The sequence below is a fragment of the Phoenix dactylifera genome, chromosome 6 (genome assembly GCF_051530095.1).
Source record: "Phoenix dactylifera cultivar Ajwa chromosome 6, Ajwa_hap1_PhDact_Kaust_v1.1, whole genome shotgun sequence".
Classification (NCBI taxonomy): domain Eukaryota; kingdom Viridiplantae; phylum Streptophyta; class Magnoliopsida; order Arecales; family Arecaceae; genus Phoenix; species Phoenix dactylifera.
This window is the reverse complement of record NC_143195.1, coordinates 22,142,050-22,166,207: the sequence shown is the minus strand read 5'-3', so window position 1 is coordinate 22,166,207 and position 24,158 is coordinate 22,142,050. Positions and strand designations below refer to the sequence as shown.

At 39.2% G+C, this 24,158-nt stretch overlaps 1 protein-coding gene across 5 annotated transcripts in view; it reads right to left on the bottom strand.

Moving 5' to 3' along the window:
• Positions 1–14,779, bottom strand: part of LOC103696637 (uncharacterized) — a 39,403-nt gene extending 24,624 nt beyond the window's left edge. For 3 of the 5 annotated variants that reach the window (XR_015987896.2, XR_015987897.2, XM_088723384.2), the window contains exons 1-10: positions 14,483–14,734; positions 11,737–11,846; positions 11,423–11,581; positions 6,202–6,264; positions 6,024–6,113; positions 5,584–5,877; positions 5,288–5,385; positions 3,929–3,964; positions 3,489–3,609; positions 3,144–3,380 (exon numbers count right to left, since the gene is read on the bottom strand). Coding sequence is in view for 3 of the 5 variants with exons in the window: in XM_088723384.2 (XP_088579510.2) it covers positions 3,144–3,380; positions 3,489–3,609; positions 3,929–3,964; positions 5,288–5,385; positions 5,584–5,877; positions 6,024–6,113; positions 6,202–6,264; positions 11,423–11,581; positions 11,737–11,844 (1,206 nt within the window). In the remaining 2 variants the exon portion in view is untranslated. Of the gene's footprint in view, positions 1–3,143; positions 3,381–3,488; positions 3,610–3,928; positions 3,965–5,287; positions 5,386–5,583; positions 5,878–6,023; positions 6,114–6,201; positions 6,265–11,422; positions 11,582–11,736; positions 11,847–14,398 lie in introns of all 5 variants that reach the window. The other 2 variants (XM_088723382.2, XM_088723383.2) reach the window with 2 other exon arrangements.
• Between the last annotated feature and the right edge of the window lie 9,379 nt (positions 14,780–24,158).

The following is a 24,158-nucleotide window of genomic DNA, read 5'->3' as shown; positions in this document are numbered from 1 at the left end:
TCCATGGACCGGCATGCCCTACCCGTACCAGTTTGGTACGGTACCAAACAGGTACCGAACCATATCAAGCGCTGACCAGTACAAGTCTCAGTACCGATTCGGTGGACTTTGTTAAGTATTGTATAGTTTGGCAATAAATTGTCTCACATGTATCAATTGTCCTTAAGAAAATATCTCAAATATCATGGCTTCTGCATGAGCTTTTCATCAAGCAAGAATAAGAGAGGATAAGAACCAAAAGAAAGAGTTCTACTTGACCATCATGCAAAATATAAGGTTCGTAAAGTTATCTATCAAAGAGTATCACAATATCATGGAACCTAATTTAGTATTTCTTTATTAGAAAAGGAAATTTGATCTCATATCAGCAACCCCATCGTCACACCATAGACATAGCTGATCCTTACAAATAGTCAGTAATATAACCGATCCTTTTACCTCCAAATAAAATCCTGTGGAATAGTAAACAAATGATATTAGGAGTCTGATCCAGATACAAAGTATTGAGCCAGCACAAGAATCCAGATTGCAAATATGTGAAAATAAAATAGACAGCAAAAGGATCATAGCCAGGTACTTTAATTGTCTCGGATATTTTCCAGGCCTCAAACTATGTAACTGATTACTGTGAAGGCCTATTCTGATTACTGTGAGGCCTATTCTAAGGCAAAGGTAGGTGGTGGGGGGTGGAGGGGTGTATGACACTTGTTACTTTACAGTTACATGCTAGTGTTTCTAGCCGAAGTTGCCCATGTAACTGTCTCTTGATCAAGTGAATGCACTTGACTATCAATTCCCTATATCATCAATCACAAATGCACTCTATCCGAAGATCTGAACTTTGGTCACATGTGGCATCCATGTCCACCTTCTATCCATGTAATCTTATTTGTTCATGATCTTCTGGACAACAATTACCCATTATGAATGTATTGAATCAACCTACAGCATAAAACATGAAATTTGATGAAAGTTCATGAAAATGACTTGTCATCATTGTCAGATTTCTCACACAAAGGCCTGAAATATAAATTAACTCATCCTATCTTCAGAAGGAAATCAGCTGTAAGATGTTTATGAAGATATATAAAAAAACCCACTTGCATTGAAGTTTCAGGCCTCAGACATGTATGGCAAAAGATAGTGGACCCACAGCCTCATGACATTGCAGATTGTTCAAAGGATTTTTGCATCTAGCCCACTTAAAATTTCAGTGTAATAGATAAATTTACACCAATTTTTAATTCCACTAAGAAAGGAATACCTTGTGGATATTTATCTCACGTATCCAGATACAGATAGTCAAAGCTTATGAATGACAACTTTTCCCTTGACCTTTTCAGACCTGGTTGGATGTTTACATTGCATCAGCAGAATATTTTCACCAGATGGTTTTTCAAGAAAGGCATATAGACTGGGAGAGCAGGGAGCTGCAAAATTCAGTAAGCATCCAACTTCAAAATTTAAGGGAACAGGAAATCACATCTTAAATAGAATCTTGTATCCCTGAAATTTCAAGATAGGCAATCTCAGCATCCACCCTGGCACTATTCTCTCTCGCTCCGCCACCCACCCCTGGGGGGTTATGGAATGTAGCTAATCCAAGACCCTTCGTGTTTTAATATTCCATTGTTCAGACTGCTAAGATATTCTGGTCAGTATGCACTGAAACACTACTTATGATCCACAGTGTCAGTTGACAGCTTTCTGCATCATTTTTGCCTTTGCAGACAACTCCAGTTATCAGCATAGTTCTTTGCAAACAGTCTGACATGCTAATGGTGTATATGTAACTACCAGAAAGTGGGTGTCTATCTATCTAATACTGAAGTTTTATTCAAGGGGTATCTACTAAAATCCCTTCAAGTATAAATACTTGGCTCATGTATTATAAAACAGATTTAAACAAGGGTTTAAAACCCAATCTCAGGATTCATGCTGGTCATGGGCCAAGGTGAGATGCCACTAGAAGCCTGGGGCACTCCCCTACCAACTCTTGGGATGGGTTGGTCTCCTGGTGATTCACTGGAACACTACTTTTCTTCTTTTTTTCCCAATTGTGTGGAAGATTTTAGGAGTTGATTGTCAAAATGAACGGTTTTGCATAAATTTTTTAAAAAAACTGATGATTAGGTTAACGGTGAACAAGGTCGGAGGAACCAGTACCGAGCACCGTACCGGTTCTCCGGCAGCACGAGTCGATACGGGCCATGTCGGACCTATACCAAAGAGGGCACAGTACCGTGGGAGAAAGAAAAGAGAGAGAGAGAGAGGAGAGAGGGAGGGAGGCCGGCGGAGGCCCGAACCTCTGTTTTGTTCGAAACAAGGGAACCGGCCGCAGCCTCGCCTGCCGCAGCCTCCGCCGACCCCCTACGGCCTCCGCCAGCCTCCGCCGACGTTCCAACCTCTCCCTCCTCCGCTCGCTCTCTTTTCTTCTTCTTCTCCGGCTTTGGCAACGAGTCTCGTTTCCGTTGACGGAACCGTACCGGTGAGCCACCGAAACGGCTGGAACCGCCCGGTTCGGGACGGTTCTACCAACCTTGATAGTGAAGGTAAAAATACCCGCACCAGTAGATCGAAAAAATTAAGAAAAATAATAATAAATTTGAAAGAAACACCACTTAACAAGAAAGACTTTAACCATTAAAATAGAAAGGAAGAGGAAAAATAAAAGACAAAAATAAATTAAAAAAATGGCGTCCCAATGAAATACTAAGATGCTAGGGCATACCATGTCTTAGGATGCACCATCCCTAGTCCATCCTGGCCAAGATAGACCGAGTCAAACTAGGACGACCCCATCTAGAGAGACTTCAGGTCCCTTCCCCCTTCCCACGACCCAGTCTCTCTTTATTCTGATCTAGGATGGTCGAGATCGATCAGGTCAAACTAGGTCTTAGATTCATGGTTTTAAATAGAATAAATTAGAAAAGGCAAAGAGTTTTATCCAAAAAAGACTTAACTGGCAAGGGTACTGGTTAGAATCTTCCCAAACATATTTTAATGGATTCAAGTACAGCATTAAAACAAAATGACATAATATAAATTAAATGTGAGCAATGCCAGTGGCCAAATTGGAGAAATGAGTCTGCTCTTGAAATGATATCCCATGCAATAAAAATCTTATAGCAAAGCAAGCTTACAGGAGCAGATCCTTCTAAAGAAGCCCTTGCCCTTGTGAAAGACAAATTCCCAGCTAAGAATGAACCACCTCTTTGAAAAACCTTCTGAGGATGACGCCCTTCAGCTGGCCATTTATTTACAGAAGAATCTGTTGTTGCAACCCACATACTGTCATCTTGTAAGGCCATTTGTAGAATTGGATGTTCTTTCATGCAAAGCAAAATGCTCTCTCTTGTTGATAAGTCTGTCAGGTACAGCTGATGCATCCAGAGTCAAGCAGAGAAGAAACGGATATGGCACAGATTAGCTGTAATACTTGCTAGAGAAACCTCTTCCATAATAACCAGTGGAAAAAATTTACTTACAGAAAGGTCCCTTCCACCACTGTAAACATGTGTGAAAGATGGAGTGCTGGCAAGTGCCCAGACGGAGTCTGTATGCACAGCATATGAATGTACACAACGCTGCTGGCCAAGATCCCATAGACTGCATGAAACAACAAGATGTGGATTGTATCAAGTAAAAATCCAGAAGCAAGTTCTTCAAAAGCACTAAGAAAAGAAGTTGATAGAATAAGGATCAGTTTTCATCATTTTCATCTTCAACTATAAATAACAGAGAACCAAGTGTCCAACAGTATCTTAATAAAAAGGTTTTAGATAGAAAATAAGGATCATTTGGGAAAAGATGGCCAACAGTCATCTAAAATTAAATGTAATTCAGTCAAAACCCATGGAACATGAAAGAGATAGAAAAGAGAGGGAAGAGAAATAGAGAGAGAGAGAAAGAGAGTAGAATTTGTTACCGAATCATTGAGTCAGATGACCCCGATAAGCAAAACCTGAAAACAGAGATTAATAAATATGTTAGCAATTCTAATAAATTCCATGTGCTTGCAGCAATATCATAGAAACAGCAAACACAACATAATTCTGTGCTTTTGTAGGGCAAGGTTATAAAAGCCGTTGGGGAGGTTTGTACATGTGTAAAATTACACATTATCCCTAGTCTTGTTCCAATAAATTTATAGAGAAGCAGGGTATATAGGTACTATTATCATTAAACTAGGATCTCATCACTAGCCATATGCCCAACTCCTCAAGTGCAATTAATGCATTGGTAAAATTGTTAGAACACCCTCCCAACTTTAGGCTCATCCCATGAGGCATTGTGCAACTCTACAATGGAACCTCGTGTGTATTATAACCTTGCATACATGTGTCTTTACTGGACTCCAAAATGCATTGTATGAGTTATTACTAAAGTACAAATAAAAAATGTCATGACATTGTAGAGACAATAAGAAGAGGGTCGGAGGGTGGCAGGGAGGAGTAGGAAAAACTTTTTTTCTTGAGATAACAAGAGTGGTTTTCTCGCTCCCACCCAATTTATCGAGGTAATGCATTTCAATAGTGCAGGCAAAACCAGGCAAACTGATTCTTTGGAACAACCTGTACAAGATTGATGCCCGTTGCTTTGCTGTTGACTCACTACTAAATATTTCTAGACGAAATAAGCCAGTAAGTTTTAAGGTTGATTACCTGAGAAGAATCATAAAGTTTGCGAAAAATAATAAAATCTTATAAGCTTCAAAACAAAAAAGTCTTTTACAAGGGGGCTGAACTTTGATGAGTTGACTAGATAATGATCAAGGCCCATCGAGATTTAGTAGCCTGCAGGTTCTATGAAGCAAGCCTCTTGGATTAGAATAACAAGTTTGAATCATATCCAACCAGAATTTCCAAAATATTAAGAGCCTATTTGGATATTCCAACAGGAATATCCTGCAGGAATCAGGCCTATTAGCTTGCCCAGCCCGCTATCTTCTAAAGGTCCGCCCAAGTCTTATCCTAAATCCCAATTTGTAGGTCTGTTGATCTGCAGGAAGGAGGAAAAAAAAAGGCACATTAAGGTCTTTTTCTTATCCTACAGGACTCGGGCTGGGTTGATATGGTCCCTAACCAAATGGCTGCCCAATCCATGAATCCAGCATGAATTCCAGCCCCAATCCTGCTGGATTTTCCAAACAGGCCCCAAATAGTTCTTTAGTTGGCGAATACCGAGACTAGAATTCTGATTAACTTATATGGTTATGAAATTAAAACAATGCAAATCAAATATGATGAGTTAAGAAAGCCAGCAGAATCAAAGCACAAACACTAACCTTCCAGTTGAATCAAGAAGCAATGCCCTGATGTTATCAGTGTGCCCTCTTAGCTTCATATTCTTTGCACCAGTTCTTGGATCCCAAACACGAACAACCTACAAAGAATCATTAATAGTTTAAGAAGCATATTCGGCAGAAAGGTTAAACTTTAAATAATGGTTTTCAATATCAGCGTCAAAGAAGATGCAATAATAAAACTACAGAAAAAAAAAAGGATAGAAAACTTGCAGTTTCTCAGGTCATCCAAGTACAATGGAAGCTAACACAATAAGAAAGAAGAAACTGAATCATACCTTTTCAGTTCCACCTGAAACAAGTAAGGTTCCACTATCATTCATTGCAAGGGCATAAACTGACTCCTTATGGCCTTTTGCAGCAATTGGACTATATCCATGTGATTGTGCGTTATGCACAGATAGGCTATTGCTTGCATTGATACAGCGTAAATTTGTCATAGGAATCCCAGTGTTTCCATTTGAAATTTCATCTTCTGTTGCATCAACAGACTTAACAATTGGAAGAAGAGCTGCCTCAATGTCCCATATAAAGACCTCCCCACCAAGACCCCCAGAGGCAACAATATTGCTCTAAAATGCATGGTGTTAAAAAAAGAATCAGAAATCAAGACATATATGGTACAACGTGAAGAATGAGAATAAGAAATTGTTTACTCATGGAAAATTTAAAAAAAAAAATATTGGCAGATATTAAATTGCATGCCTAGGAAGATTACATTTTTTTCAGCTGCAGCAAGACAAATAACATAGTCAGAATGTTGACGGAGTGTTCTTGTACAAGCACCATCAGACAAGCAATTCCATATCTGGAAAAACATATATATACACAGATTGATAGAGTTAATGATAATATATTGATTGCAAAATGGAAAGAAATTACTGGAGGAAAAGTACCTTCACAGTGGTGTCAGAAGAACATGAAACAAGAGAGTTCCCAGCCAGAACTGCATCATTGACCTGCATAATAAATGTGAAATATAAGACAACAAAAAGATATGTGAAACTAGACTTCTTGAAAGATGATGATGATGACAGAATTAATTGTCAAATTCTAGATGAACTAAAAGAAGAATTATCTGCAGATATGCATATTAATGACAGCAAAACCAATGCATAGAATTTATCAATGAATCTTAATTCCTATTTAATATATGTTTTCATCAGATTTGAATTTCAAAGGTAGTTAGAATAAAAGTTGCGTTATACATCTCATAACCCAACCTGTCAAGCGTCTGTGCTGGAGTATTTACCGTAACATCCACCTGCCTATCATGTACCAGGGGCCCATTTCAGACAACAAGCACTAATGACAGTCATTTCGATCAGCAATAACCAGCACAGGCAAGAACACAAGATAGAGTGATACAAACTACCACAGCATGCTATGTATGATCCATAGGATATGGACCTATAAAGCACCGTTTCAAAAGAATATGGAAATGAAAGATAGTTGGTGCAATCATATCAAAACTTGGAATTTAATTGATGATGCCTCCTCTTAAGAGGAATAATGAAGGAGAAAAGTGAAAACATTTATCGTAATAACTATGTTGGGATTATCTGATCAAGTGTATATATTTGAGAGAGGCTATAAGCAAAGTTCGCCGTCTCAGTACCAGATCCCATACCGATGTCACACTAGTACTATGTCGGTACGGTACCGTACAGGATCTTTTCGACGTACCAAATACTAATACGTCATCCGTATCGGGTACCGGTAACAAAACGGTATGGTACGCCCCATATCATCCAGTTCGAGCTGGTATGGCGAACCATGGTTGCAAATGTGTCAAGTCGGGTATGGGTCCAATTTAAACTAGTCCCAACCAAAATTAGCTTCATGTCAAACATTAAAGCTCAAAGAAAAAAAATATCACCGGGCAAGCCTGGATTAGTTCCAATCTTCTTCTAGGTCAGTTTCGATTGGATCAAAGTTTGAAAGGTTAGGTCTAGGTTTTTAAGTTGACTTTTGTTAGGTCGAATCAAGTCCATTTGGGTCATTTCCAATTCTGGAAGATCCATACTCTAAAAATTAGACGTCAAGTACTTATTTGAGAACCATGCTGGACCGTTGGAGTATGGACTAGGTCTAAGGTTGGATACAAGTTAGAATTGAGACTAGGCAACCTAACTGCAGCCCTAACTTAAGATGAATGTAGTCTCATACATCAACCCTTCAAATCCTTCGTTTAGACTATTTCCAAGTTTAAAGAATATCTAGCAGGCTGCCCCATGTTGCAGAAGTTAAACCATGTATATGTTAAGAAATGAGACTCTTCATTGGTACATGTTATTAGAAATATAAAATAAAATTTAGCCCTAACCGTCCAAGCAAGAAAGAATAATTTCATAAATTACTTGCCTTACCAGATTAACCAGTTAGGCATGAAAAGCAGTGGAGAGGTGGAATCTAGAGCTTCAGATCCTCTGTAGATACCAGCATAAGGGGGATGAGCGGCCATGACCAAGTATGAAGAGCAGTGGTGGGAATGGGAAGGCAACACAAAGGAAACCAGCCCTATTTAAGCAGACCCAGATATATGACCATCCATACACTTCCACTCTCTTGTTTCAGGGACCAAATCAGAGGTTGGCTGCCCAGGATTAGGGTTGGAAGGATGAGTTGAGAGAATTAAGAGCAATGGCCATCTTTAAACTATGCTTAGTGAAGCAACCAATAGACTGCCTGGTTGAATTATAGGACATTGTTGGTGACAAATAGCTTCCATCCGTTCCAATTTAACATTGGATTCTTTTTTCTTCGTTACAACTCTTTAGGAATGGAGTTGATCGCATTTTTTGTGGAGGGGGGAGTCCGTTGCATAAAGCTATAGTTTTTTAATATAAATAGAAAGAAAAGAAGTGATCAAAAGAACCATTGAGACCAACTTGCATATTTGAGAGACAAGAATGAGGTTTTGGGTATAGTTAGCGAACGCCTATTGTCAATCTTCTCCTTTCTTTTCTTCCTCCCAAAACTTCATGTGGTACCCTTTTTTCCAACTTAGGTGGTGCTAAAAAAACAAGTAACAGGAGGAGTCTCGATTCATTCTCTACAGATAGAAGAGGGATGGTTTAAATAGGCTTCATGACTGAATTATAGAGGCTACCCTCTTTCAAATGGCATGGGCAGAGTCCCTTTTCCGAGGCTTTCCTCCGAAAGAGGCCTAAGAGAGAAGGAAGTCATTTAAAACCCTTAGTGTTTTAGAGAATTATGTAAATCATCATACCACTAACTGTGTCATTAGGCTTTTGATATAGCCAATTTCAGCTAGTTAAAGCAAAGAACATGGCCCATGCATCCAGATAGAAGGATGAATGTAGAAAAGAATGTCCCGAAGTAAAACTCCAAATGTTGTCTTCCCAGAATAACTGGCACAAGTTCTAAGGCAAGTCTCAACAAACCAAGATTTCTTGAAAAAAATGAAACTAGGATGGCAACTAAACTTTAAAGGACCACTATAGGACCCATAAAGCCAACCTTTATAGATGGTGACACTTCCAGGTTAAGTTTAGGGCTGAGGCTTATAAAGTTGACTCACATGATAAAGTTAGATGATAAAAACAGAAGATAGAAAAAAAAATTGAAACACTTAAAATCAAATACGACGGTCTACTTGCATTAGAATATGGACCTTTGTTATGATAGGTTTTGACTGCTATCATAGTCCCATTATTATTTTCTCTACCTAGTTGGACCATGCAACAACATCAAACACTCTGTTGAGTATCTCGTCCAAAATATGGCTTGTCCTTGCACAAGCTTCCACGGTGAAGATGTTAAATAATAATGGTGAGGGATGCCCGGGGGAGGAAGAGACTATTAGCCATGTGTTGTTTACTTGTCCGCGAGCGACTCAGGTTTAGGGCTTCGCCTTGGGCCACCGACAGAGCTTCACTTCTTCGGAGTTGTTTCTAAGCCAGGTGAGAGATGCAGCTCGGCATCCTGGCGGGCCAGAGAGGGGAGTAGTATGGGTATATGTGGCATATCATATATGGTTGGACAAGAATGCGAGAATTTTTTTATAGCGGAGGCTTCTGCCCGAGATCAGTGGCTACCAGAGCACTCACTCATGCAGCTGAGCTAGTTAGCTCTATGCTCAGCGTTCATCTGGAGGAGATAGGGACATCTGGGGTTCTCTTTGAGCTTCCACAGCGCCCAGGTACATGATGATACCGATGGTATCCTCGGAGCCCCCACCTCCTGGTTCTCTCAAGGTGAATTTCGATGATAGTATCTCAGAGGGCAGCAGCAGATATGGAGTGGATTTTGTAATTAGAGATCACGACTCCAAGATGATTGCTGTCGGTGGTCGGCGCATTTTTGATGAGTCAGTCCCAACGGTGGAGCTGTATGCGGCATGGGAGGGCCTTGTCCATGCTAGAGTGCATCTGGGTGTGAGGCGGATCTTTCTTGAGGGTGATTCAGCTATAGTGATCGATTGGATTCAGAGCGGGCAAGTCAGGACAGATCTGCATCCTCTGATCCATGACATTTGTCGTCTGCTGGAGGAGTGCGATTCTTTCAGTGCTATGCATGTCTTTCGGAAGGCGAACAGTGCGGCAGACTAGGTCGCCTCCTTCGCAGCACATCACACGGGCGCCTTCACATGAGGGGCATTAGAGCATGTGTCATTGGCACTAGAGCGTATTTTGCACTGTGACCATTCAAGGCGTCCTGACAGCCGTATGTAGTGAGACGCCGTTACACCAAAAAAAAAAAAGATATTAAATATTTTGACCTTGGTCATGTATCACAAAAATGGGTCCACAAACAAGTGACAAAATAGAGTAGATGTTTCTTTTGTCTTCATAATTCATATTTTTTATTTTCTTTTTCTTTTGGCCAGCATGGGAGACTGCATATCATGCCCATGGATACTATTCACATTTATATATGTCAAACAAAGAGCAGAAAGAAACCACCCTCACTCAAAATTTGGAGAAAAGCCAAATGCAAAAAGAAGAAACACATTCCTCCTACTCGAACCTGCACCTCTTCCTACTTGGATGAAATTTGCGTTTGCATCAAATTTGGGCCAACCAAGCCCAAACCAACCAACAAATTACCCAACCTTAACTCCATCTGATCCATCACTTAACTTAAATAACTAACTGGAGCCCAACTAAAGTCCAAAACTTGAAACCCGCAAACAAATTCAGTTAGGTCATGTAAGATTGGTCAAGTACTGCTGGCTCAAGCAAGATTGTAAGGAAAGTTTATAGTTTATAGGACACATATTGCATTTGCATCAGTTGGCTTAGAAAATGTGTGTTATATATATGGTGGCTTGGTTAAAAGCTACTGAAATAAGGGTGAGACTGGTTGGAAGCCCTTAGATAGAAAATTAGGTTAGATTTAAAATGGGTCAAGTAATACACGTGACGCACTGTGTTACATAAAAGTTTGAACCACAAGTTTGTGTATAACTAGCTAAACCAAAACTAAACAATGGTCTAAGAATGTAACAAATTTACCAAGTAATTAAGAGTCTCCTATCAAGTAATTGAGTCACCTAAGACGATTATTGGTCTATTTAGAAAATAAAAATTAAATAAATTTCAAAAACATGGACAAACTTGTTATTTATGGCATAAATAAATAATGATTTTTATTTCAAACTAGTATTTGGAAGACAAGTAGCAATCACTTTGGATAAAGGATGCAAGTGGCAGAGCAGTAGAAATTATTTCATTATCTGATTAAGAGATCCAGTTTCACAAAAGAATAGACAATGTAAAGTGATAAAGAATAACAATCCGATAACAATAACAACATACCACGCATAAATAGAAAAGATGATTTTTCATTATACATGTAGAAAAGAATCCATGGCATGGTGTAGGAATATATACCCAGTCAAATGATTTTTATTTCAAACTAGTATTTGGAAGACAAGTAGCAATCACTTTGGATAAAGGATGCAAGTGGCAGAGCAGTAGAAATTATTTCATTATCTGATTAAGAGATCCAGTTTCACAAAAGAATAGACAATGTAAAGTGATAAAGAATAACAATCCGATAACAATAACAACATACCACGCATAAATAGAAAAGATGATTTTTCATTATACATGTAGAAAAGAATCCATGGCATGGTGTAGGAATATATACCCAGTCAACATGTGACTCAAATGTCGCCGAGAAGGTAGCATCATTATCAGTCAAAGCCCATCTCTTCAATGTCCCATCACGGCTCCCAGTGAAAAGATAATCACAGCCATTAGGAGGCAGAGATTTTAAAACAGCCAGGCAGTTAACACCTGCACAATGCTGCAGGGAAAGACAACATTTGAAATGGAACAACATGTCCAATACCTCCAAGCATAGCTTAATCGTGAAACCAAAAGCCATGATCATTTTACAGCAAGGTGGTACTAGAAAGCATAACAAAGAGAATCACATGAAGGGAGAGAAGTGCACCATACCTTTGTGTCATCTGCATCATTCAGCACATACGTTAAGCGTTTTTCTTTTCGAGGGCGTGATGAATTTGATGTGTTACCAGCACTGCCCACACGATGCATTGCAAGCATGCCTAAAACAAATGACATCAATACTGTCAAACAAACCACCTTTATATTGTTTACTTTTTAAATATATGAAATGGGTTAAATTAACAGCAAGAATTATTGAGCAATAACAATACAGTAAAACAGTGATATAGGTCTGCAAACAATCAACAAATCACATGCAGTTAACACAATCTCTCATTCAAAAAGGAATTTGCAGGCTGTCATCCATAAATCAACATTTCATTTGATAATAAAAATTTTCAAGCCCGATGCTTTAAATAAAAGTTCTTGCAAGTTGCCTTCTGACTTGCTTTATAAGATCATTCATATATCCACATTTTATTTAAGAACTATTCAAGCCCTAGCCCCAGAAAGAAATGTAAATCATGGTTTTAAATAACAGTAATTATAACATCATAGCAAATGTTATAAGTGTATGAAGGCACTCCCAACCAAAGTCCCAAGTCCCGACGGAACGTCCACCGGGATGGGATACCATCCTGAGTGTCGGGACAGAACCATCCCACTATTGTCCCAGCATCCCGATTAGTACGTCTTGGATATCCCCTATCCCAAGTATCAAGATAGGGTGGAACAATGGTGCATCCCATACTATGGAAAAATCGGGACAGTTCCATCCCATGAGATTTAAAACATACTCCCAACATTGTGATACATGTAACAACAAAATAAATTAAGTGTTCGTTATTCTACATAATGACTACTAGTGGCCATGCTTTGATTGCATCACTGTTCATATAATATAATATTAGTTTTTCTGTTAGTTTTCTGTTACAATGGCTCAAATTAGGTGCTATAACACAGCAATAAAATCATGCCAGAAAGCAAATCTCTTCGAAATTATTTTAAGAAAAAGTCCATTGTGAATGTTATAGCAGCAAATGATAATTTTGGCCATGACTATTATATAACTAAAATAGTGCTATTAACACCATCATGAATACACTACAATTCATTAACAAATTGACAATCAGTTCAAGATAAGTCTTTCAGTTAGCATTCTATATTCTGCAAACAATCAGCCTACTAATAATGGATCCCATGAACAAATTAAAATATCCTTCTAAAACTCATACACAATTTCTCCCAGACATGCTCACCAATTCATTTTTTTTTGTACTCAAAAAACAAACTTAATTACTTTGGTTTCTAAAATTTAAAAATCAAGAAAATTAAGGGAAAAAATTTCTGTTGATAATAATTTCTTCTTTAGAAAAATGTGCGCTACTATTACTTAATTTAAGAGGGTATGGAATGTTTGTTTGATATTATGTGTAAAATAGCACGCCTCATACTCCTTATGGGCATTTTTGGGAGGACGAAACCTATGAATATGCTTCTCCTACCACATTGATGAGCTGGGGAAATTACAGTCCTGCTGCAGGTTCTTTTTGTAAAACTTCTCAAGAATTGTATCCTCAGAATGGGATGAGAAAGACTAATGACTGCATCATATCATAATCTAAGATGTCCATGGTTCAGTGTGAGTCATCCAGAAATTACCACATCATTATATGGGGTCAACTGAGTGGTTATGCAAGGGCGGACAACTAATCACATGCACCTAATACATGGCCAGCTAATCATGTTAGCCATCATGCAATACGAAGACAACAAGAGCAGAGCTTGAGAAGGTGTTGTCTTCTGCCTAAAAATGTTACCATAGTGTCTCAAACATATCTCTATATCACTACAGAGAAAATCCAAGTTATCCAAGATCAGAATTAAAACATTTCCTTTGCATCTGTATTTATATTTGTAGAGATTGTACAGAGATTTCTGCATTTTGAAATGACAGTTTGTCAAACAAAGGCACAAAGTATTAAATTGTTTTCTTTAGTTCATAAATCAAGCATAAAGCTGGACAGTTTCATGGTCATTTTAGCCCACCTAACAATGAGAACATGAACATTTGTTGTGACAATATGGCATAACAATCTGTGATCTTATGCAGCTTTAAAGTAACAAGTCTATTCCAAAAAGTAAGATCAGTTATAAGATACCATTAGATTAACAGGATCTATATTGAAGTAAATTAACAGACAACAATCATCAGATGTTATGTATAGCTGAATATAAACATTAGTAGTACAGGACAATTTTCAAACTGATAGTGATTGTATATTAAGCACGAGTAAGCTAAATTTTTTGACTGATAGCTTCCAGATATTAGATACTTCTTCCATAACGCATACTGGTAAGGCAAATACACTAAACAATGCGTCTTTGAGAAGAATTTACACCTGATAGGGCCCAAACTTTCAGAATAGGATCCCAATTTGCAGTTTTTTTTTTATTTTTTCATAAAAAGAATTCTAGAAGACTATCATAGAAGAGAATATAGTAATTAGCTACGTCAAGGTCAAGAGTAAATTCCTCAGCATGCCCCACATGGTGATCCGGAAAGGACTCTTAATCTAGTCCAATCAGCGAAGGAATCCACGGCTTTTTGCACGAAACCCAGTACAAAAATCGAAGGCCCGAACGGTAATATACCGGGACTACAAGAATCTAAAAAGGAGATCATGGCGATCGATGGACTCAAGAACTTAACCTTGTAAGATGAACTTAATCTAGGGTTTTGGTCGAGGGCGTGAGACAGAGGGGGGAGGGAGCGATGAGAGAAGAGAGGACGCACTGAGACGAAGCGATGGCGATGGAACACGAGGTTGCCGTTCGCAGTTGCAGAGGGCTCGACGAAAGAGAAAACGGACAGCGGAGAAACGACGGGCCACCGCAGTCCGCAGGAAGAGCAGTTCTTCTTTCTTCCCTTCTCCCTTTTCAGATATAGAGACCTTTTCCCTCTTTTGTTTTTTTAACTCGGTATGCTCTGGGTTGCAGCTTGGGCCGGGTTGATCCCCTGGATTTGGTCCAAATCCAAACTTTAGCACGCCTCAGTTTTTATTTATTTATTGTATGTTTTATTTTCCCGACCTGAGTTGGGGCCGCCGGCCGCCATTGATTAAAACAGAGGGGGAAAGGAATCGGGCCCATGCAGATGCCCTGGCAAAAACAAGCTGGTTTGCACGTACTTCGTAATGGAAGATCTCGGTGGAATGGAATTGTATTCCTTCTGAAAATATATAAGGCAGGATGTCCAAAGAGAGAAATTGTAATAGGAGTTTCTATCCAAAAAACTGCAATAAATTTGATTAATGTATTTTAATATGGGAATATTTGGTCATGGTATAATTTGGGCCTTAGGAACACTTCTTGGTGTTGTAAGGCTATCATTAATATCTTATATCTAATTCAGAGTGGCTTGAGCATTAATATTGAAATTGTTAGCAATAGTGATCCCCCTTGGGTATTTGATCTGCCTGGTTCTAAAGGCCTACTTTTGCCGACATGAATAATCAATATAAATCTAGTGGAATGGTAAGCCAGTGTGGGAAAGAAAGATATATGAAAAAAAAAAATATCTTAGAAAACCTTTTTTACCTACACATGAGATAGTTATTATATGTATTTATAGTTGAGAATCCACTAGAGACTACAACTAGGACGATGCAAAGATAAAAAGTAATGACAAATGGATCCCTAGAATCAATCATAAATTTATACTATTCGAAATTCAAAATTCAAAATTTCTAAAATCATAGTTCTTGATATGTGGCTTGATATGGGGCTGAGATAAAGATATTGTCAATTCTCCCCCCACAAGCTAAAGTAGGTACCACCTAGAGCTTGGAACGCAACAATTGAAAGTGTTAGGAGGCAAGCCCTTTAGTGAATATATCAGTGAGTTGGTCATTAGAAAAGATGAATCAGACAATAGGGTTGATATGTTAGTCACATAGCGTGGTTAGATCCTTGTCATATGTTTGTAAAGAACTAGCCAAGCTTGAGGACTTAGGGCTAAAGATATGGGTGGATTGATATGGGTCAATACTGATCATTGGGCTCGAGTGCAAGCCATGGTAAAGAAGAGGCATTAGGAGGGCCACTAGTTAACTTAGGAGTGTCACTAGAAAAGTTATAAGCATAAAGGAACACTGTCTCATTAAAGATAACATCACGAGATATGAAAATACGTCCAGAGAAGGATGATAGCACACTACAACAAAAATAGGATATTTCGACTCTTGTGTACCGATGCAAGAAAGAAGCGTCGGCAATTTTTTGAGCGCACCGAAATTTACCAACGCTTTTCAGTAGCGTCGGCGTGGATGAAACTAAGACGACGCCAGTTAGTGTCATGGGAACCAAATTTATAAGACGATGCTTCTAAGGGTTGTTGGAGGCCAAAACGAAAAAGAGCAGACGACGCTTAAAAGCATCGTCGGAATCTTACTTACTAAACTCCCACTTAATACTAATTTTTTTCTTTAATCACTTTAAACATTAAATTAAGACAATGCTTTTAAATGTCGTTAGAGACCACTTGGGCCAGACCACGCTTAAAAGCATCGTCGGAAGCCGGACGATGCTGAAAAGCGTTGTCAGACACAACCCCACTCCATTCCACTCCACCACACTCCCCCCCCCCCCCCCTTCAAACCCACTCGATAAGAGGCCAAGTGAGGAAACCCTAGCCATAGTGGCCGGCTTCCAACAGCCCCGGCGCTCCTCTGCCGCGCCACGACCCCCATGCGTCCCCGCCGTCTAGGAGAAATTGCATAGCAACTGTGGCTCCTCGTCCTCCATCATGGACAGCGATCTCGGGGTCATCGCATTCGTCAACCATCACCCACCTTTGCCATTTGATCTCAACCTCCATCCGCCGCCCGAAGATGACAACCTCGACCTTCATTGCACCATCCTCCACCTCTGATGCCCCGATCTGCCTCTACCGTTCTATCTCAACCTCCACCTGTTGCCCGACGATGACGACCTCGATCTTCACTGCACCGTCCTGTGCCTCTGATGCCCCAATCTGCCTCTACCGTTCGATCTCAACCTCCACCCGCCGCCCGATGCCTCTGTCGTTTGAGCACAACCATTGTAGTCTTTTTTTTTATGATTTTTTCCTCTTATTTTCTTCCCTGGTTGAATCCATTTAGCTGTAGCATAAATCTGAGATGGGGTTTGCTTCTCTCTTTTTTTTTTCTTCTTTTCTTTCTTTTGTACAAAAAAAAAAGATGTGGTTAATAAAGCATAAGCTAGACGATGCTTTATCTAGCTATATGATTATCAAGTTAAATGGTGGCTACCGAGAATTATCTGTGGTTTGCAAGTGTGAAAGCTACATAATCTTTTCCTAATTCTATCAATCAGTAATCTCTTGTAACAATATTAATCAATAATCAGTGAATGCAAAATAGATTGAAATGGGATTTGACAGAATCCAATTGTATTTGCAATTTGTAAAACAAACATCAGGCATCTGTAAAAGAACCATTGACCTAGACTCGTTACCAGCAGATCAAGAAGGCCACAGAGAGAAGAACAAGAAAGAACCGCAAGCAGGGCAGAATGCTGTGGGAGTGACAAGTAAGCCACAAAAAATCCGTTCGAGAAAGAAGAAGATCAATTTTTTCCAAAAAAATAATTAGGCTTTTTAAATAATTATTTTTTAAAAAAATAACTCTAACGACACTTTAAAGCATCATTGGAATAACTATTGCATATGCTTTAAAGCATCGGCAAAGCTTCCATTATTTGCCCACGCTTTTCCAAAGCGTTGGCAAAAAAAATTTCCATCCTACGCAAGACGATGCATTTGCGATGCCTTAGAAAATGTCGGCACCAAATTTACCGAGACTTATAAGTATCGGTACAGGCTTTAAAAAGCGCCGGAAGAAACAAGTTTTTTTTGTAGCGGCACCAGTACCCATGAAAACTTGTATGAAAACCAAGAAAGACACATAGAAGAAAATGATATTCTAATTTATTTTTATTATAAGAATGAAGATAGGGAAACATAAGTACCCAAAAATATGAAGAAAATCATAATTTAGCTTTTTATTAAATAATTTTTTCCAAGGTGAAGTAAAATGGAGTGTGCATGTGGGTAAAAATTTAGAAAGAAAATTTGATTGGACAAAGAGAGTAAGGCCTACTTTTACAATATGGCGATATTTGCACTCTGCAACCCTTTTTTGTTGAAAGGTGTGGGGGCATGAGAAGCAATGACTAATTTTATGATCATTTAATTCTTGTTGAGACGATTGCATTTGAAACTCATTAGCACAATTAGTTTGTAGAAATTTAATTTTGCATTGTAAAATTAAGAATTCTACAAATAAGGGGTATAGAAGCATAGCCAAGACGTTGATGATAAATAGATTGAGAAACACTAGTTGAAGTAGTATATGCAATAAAAGCCTTCTTGGTGACACTAAGAGGTAAGAAACAGTAAACTCTGTCCTTAAGCATACCCTTAAGGAGGGTTTGAGCGGAGGTGACGTCCTTCACACAAAAATGGTTTGGGCAAAATTCAAAATAATAGAAATTATCGAGTATAAATTGAAATACATTGAAAATTTTTTTGGTGAAGTGAGGGATATATAAAATATTATTAAGTTGAAAAAGGCAAGTAGAATTGTGTAAAAGAGAGTGATCGATACTTTTTTTAGCCAAACCTGAACCATTGCCTATAGTAAACAAGTCAGGACCACTATAATCGGAGCTAAGATGAAGATTGAACAAATCTGAAGTCATATAATGAGAGGCATATGTGTCTGTGTACCATGTTGAATCATTCATAGCAGCAATATTTGCTTGCGAAGAAATAGCTTCTACTTGATAAGATTGATCAAAACGATGGTAACACTTCAAGGCTATGTGCCCATATTTATAGCAGACTTGACAACGTACCTTATTTTGAGTTCGGCCATTAGTAGTATTTAGAAGTTTTAAGTCACGATTCTTCTAGTGGTAAGATTTCTGTGGAAGAAACATAAATGCTCCATTATTAGAGAAATTATGTACTAACTGTTGGGGACATTGTGGCGGACCTCCTTGGCTAGGTTCTTGCAGATAATTTACAGTCGGTGGAATCCCACCCATAGCCAAATGAGTTCTAAAAGTTTGGAGTCTCAGTTGGGTATCATGTTGGAGAAGAATACGATGTAGTTCTTCAAAACTAGCGGTAATCCCTATGGTAAGAAGTGTAGAGACAAGGTGTTCGTACTTTGGACCAAGGCCGAGCAGGATTTGATGGCATAAATCGGTAGGCAATATCGGTCTATTAATGGCAGTCAAATTATCAGATATCCTCTTTGCCTCTTGCAGATAATCCTTCATAGAGAGCAAGCCTTTATTAAAAGCATGAAAATCTGTCATAAGAGTACTATACATACTAGTCTGGATGGCATAAAACTGTTCAAGAGCAAGCCAAACATCTCGTACATGTGGCTACCCGACAACATGAACCATCATCGAACCGAATATGTTGTTAAGGAGCCATGGCAGAGTGATTTGATCATGGAGAAGCCATGATTTATAGGCTAGATTATAGATTGGCTTCTCTAATCTTCCATAATGTTAAGTTGTGACAATCGTTGGAGGTGGAGGTGAGGTCATGCCATCAACAAAATTCCATAGTCGGGTGGCTATTAAAAAAGGTTGAATACGTGACTTTTATGTAATAAAATTATTCTTGTTAAGTTGAACAACAATGGAAGGCAAGGTGGTAGGTGTAGGCATGAAGTTGGAAGAGGATGCCATGAAAAATAGCAAAAGTTGAAGGCTTTAATACTATGTGGAAAAGAAGAATATGTAGAAAAAAAAATATTGTTGAAAACCTTTTCTACCTACTCATGAGGTAGTCATCATGTATATTTATAATTGAGAATGTACAAGAGATTACAACTAGGATAATACAAAAATCAAAAGTAATATCAAATGGATCCCTAGGATCAATCCTAAATTTATGCTATTCGAAATTCAAAATTCAAAGTTCAAAAATTAAAAATTCAAATTTAGAATTAAAAATTTAAAAATTTTAGAATTATAGATTCTTGATATGGGGCTGAGATGAAGATACTGCCAATAGCCAATTTTGGAGATTTTTGGTGCTTGGATTGCTCATCAAATATTGAGCCTTTGCATCTACCAAAATAATCATGATATATGATATTAAGCTCCATTTTTACAAGGGAAGAAGCTAACTGAATCTATCTATTCATTTACTGCTGATCTATCACATGCCAGTGGGAGGCTTTGCAAAGACAAAATATGCTCTCCTCGCATCCAAGTCTTCTACTAAATATTGGTGCCAAATAGGTTGGGGAAAGACTTTCTTCATATACCTGATAACTTCTGCTAAGAGTTGATGATGGTCAAGTTGGAGAAAGACTTTCTTCATATCTCTGATGAAAATTGCACTTAATCTCCAATACAGGCAAAAGATATGCAACAATTTTCTTTCGAACGCATGAACTTCCATGAGATATGGATTACATCTTTGGGTGTCTCGGCTAGTAACAACTGGACCACACTTATTCCAAATAGGAGATCGTTAGAATGGGCATTTTGGTAGGGAGTTGCCGGCTTAAAATTTAGGTTTGTCTACATGCTATAGTTTTATGGGCTTCATGATAAACATGTGAGCAAAGGGCTTGGGCTTTGACTAAGGATACTTTGCTGTATAGCAACGCCGAGCAAAAAGCAACATACTACAAACTAATCCACTAGGATCCATTATCTCTTCCTGGTATATAATTAATAGCAATGGATTTGTAACTAATGATAGCAGGTTTTGCAGGTCCAAGGATTACAGTTGAAGACCTCTTGAGTTGGCTTATTGCTGTGAAAAGTGTTTCTTTTTACACTTGATCTCTTTTGGTCACAGAAGTTTGTGCTTTATACAAGGTTATTATTATGGCTTTGGAACTTCTCCATGGAATTGTGATAGAAAGTGATATCTTTACTTTGTTTGAAATCCTTAAGCGGTGTAGGAGATCCCAAAAGAAGTCAACATTGAAGCATGTCGAGGACTTGATGAAGGTTTTGAAGTTATCTAGTCTGCCCATATCTGCCTGGAGGCTGATTTGACTGCACATTGGAAGGCAAACAATGCTCCTAGGATATAGGAACTGTGGGCTTTGGGCGATGAGCGTGCTTCCGGAAGAACTTGGGGCTATTTGTCTTTTGATACGTCTGACTTTGTATGTTGTTATACAACACTATAGCTGAGAGAGCCAATATTTTTTACCCAAAAAACAAAAAGAATCGACTATAATTGTACTAGTAATCAAAAATTCCAAAACCAAAATTGGGGTTATATAATTCCACCTATTATACATACAATATATCCAAAACCATGGTCCTTTATCCAACACCATGGTCCTTTTCTTGCTTTGGGGTCTTAATTCTTGATTATATTAAAGAAGATAAATAGAAGTAAAGAAAAAAAATAATCCAATAGTTCTCAAACATGTGAAATGAGAGGTGGCAATTTGCTATTATCAGAAGGTTGGCGGATTAAGATGCGTGAAGGAGTGACAAATAGGAGTTTACTCGCCCTCCTTTTCCTATTGTAATGGTAGACAAGGATACAATGAGGTCATGATTTGGGAGGTGGAGGGGAGGGCTTGAGTTAGTATGATAGAGAAAGGCAATGCAACTAAAGGGGTTATCTCGAGTACCTTAAAGAAAAGATATGAGGTATGATTATTGAGAAACATTAACTTCCAGAGCTTCTCGTTGCTTCCAGAACTCCAAGAACTTCAAGAACTCTGCTGCTAATGTAGAGGCCCAAGTTTGAGTTGGGCCGGCCTCTGAACAAGGGCGGCCCAACACGTGAAAAGGGGGAGGGAGCCTTCCGGTTGACACGCCCTCCCTCCTCTGTTTCGAAAATACCTCCCCTCCTCCCGAATCCACCAGAAAGGCGGATCTTAGGGTGATAAAAATCCTAGCAATCGGGCCGAGATCTCCTCCTCTCCCTAGGGCATCAACCGAGAGGCTTCCACAAAAAAAAAAAAAACAAGAAGAAGAAAGAAAAGAAGAGGGGAGATTGGGGTTCTAAGCTTGCCGCGGAAGGGATCGGACCAATCGTCGTCGATCCAGTCGAGAGGATCTCGCTGGAGGCAAGGTGAGTCGTTCCTTCTTCTTCTTCGGTCTCTAAGCCTCTTGAACACTGCCGGCGAGCCGTTGGATTTGGAGACAAGGAGCCCGGTTGTCTTGCTCTCCTTCCGTTCGACTGCCATCGTCGGGGGGTGGCGCGTGGCCAGCCGTCGTCGGGTGTGGCTAATGGCTGACACCACGATGGGGGCCATCGACCGCTGGTGTCGCCGGCCACAGGTGGCCACTGCCACCGAGCATGCCCACGAGGAGAATAGAAAGGAGAGGGAGAGAGAGAGAGGGAGAGCCACTCGTTTTTACTTTCCTCTTCTCTCTCTCTAGTTTATCTCTAGATGGGGCTCTCTCTCCCTCTAAACTTAGATCCGGAGAGTTCATTGTTTTGAGGGCTCTACATAGTCTTGGAAATGCTAGATTTTAGAGAACCCTTTAGAGGATTAAACAGGGGTCCTGGATTATCATATGTCTTGAGTAAATTTTAATGATGATTTGACTCTGTAGGGAAACAATCTATTGGACGGGAGGAATGCTGAGCAGAGTTCTGTACGTTCCGATTTATAGATCGCCGTGAGAGCGGATGATTAGTTGTCTGAGTTTTCAATAAAGGGTAAGAATTCTTGTACGCCAATCCTGCATGATGTAAATATTTTTTACACCATATATGTTTGATATGCTATGATCCAGACAAAGCAAAAATAGTTTTATATTAAATTATATCTTGATCGTGTTGGCTTATGATTGGTCCTATGGTGGATGCATGTATGCGCATAACCTACACCTGCATAATTGGATTTATAAATATGGTTCCTATGATATGATGGTATTAAATCAAGTTTTGGTTATATTTGTTTGTAATTGATAGTATGATGGATACAATCCTGAGCATAATTTACATTTACATAATTGGACTAATGGATATGGTGGATGGACTAACCATGTTATATTGATTGCCCTGTCACGGGCCGAAAACATGATCTTGGTTAGTCTAGGCCGGATATAAGATGGAAAAGGGAATTGATGTGTGTGTGTGAATTGCATAAATGAACAGGAACTTTGGGCTTATCTCGTTATTATGGATTGCCCCATCACAGGCTGGAAATGTGATACTATCGATTGCCCCATCACAGGCTGGAAATGTGATACTATCGATTGCCCCGTCATGGGCCGGAAACGTGATATTATCAATTGCCCCGTCACAGGCTGGAAATGTGATACTATTGATTGCCCCGTCACAGGCTGGAAATGTGATACTATCGATTGGCCCGTCACAGGCTGGAAATGTGATACTATCGATTGCCCCGTCATGGGCCGGAAACGTGACCGGGATGTAGCCCAAAGTCGGAAAGATAATTGATCCGGATCAAATTAATATAGAATGGAAAGAAAAAGTATCGAACACAGTAATGAAGATTTATGAGCTATCATATGCTATATCATTCTTGTGTGGCTGGACTTTCACTGATGTTTGACATATATACTTATATTGATTATTTGAGCCTTTTGATAATCGATTTATGAATTCAGAAAATGTGCATCAATTTATCGTGGCTTTCAAATTCATACTATTATTGTGTTGGTGTGGATGTGTAGGGATTCTTACTGGGCTGTAAAGCTCACCCCCCCTTCTTTTTGTTTTCTCTTTTCAGAGTTGCAGTATGCATAAATTTGGATGGGATGGGCATAGAGTGCAAGTACCAGAGTCATTAGTTAGTCTATCTTGATATCAATGAATATTGAAAGTTTTTTTGTAAATGAGCCAATTTGATTATCTGGTCATGTTGGATTTATCTATTTGATTTAAGTGATTAACTGTGGAATTATCAGATTTTTGTTCATCTTAGGCTTTGCATGATCTTTAGGGCACTGCTCTAGGGCTCATGCGGTCGTTAATTCGAATACCGGACCCGGGTGCTGGGTTCGGGGCGTGACAGAGTGCTACTGTGGAATTATCGGATTTTTGTTCATCTTAGGCCTTGCATGATCTTTAGGGCACTGCTCTAGGGCTCATGCGGCCGGTCGCGTACCGGACCCGGGTGCTGGGTTCGGGGCGTGACAGCTAACTGCCTTAACTATTCTAACTGATTTTAGTTAATTCGTTACCTTCTCTGTTAGTCGGTTATTCAGTCAATGTAATATTATAAATAAGGTGTATCCTGTAAGAAGAACTCGATGAGAATAAAGAAAGTTTTCTTCAAGCTTTCTCTGTTCTCTCAACAATTCTCCTGCCTGTTTCTTTTACATGGTATTAGAGCCATTGAGATCACTCTCCCATGGCTGCCTCCACTCGCAATGACGCCGGCTTGGCTCCTTCACCGGCTCAGAGTGTAATCGAGGATCCGGCAAGTCCA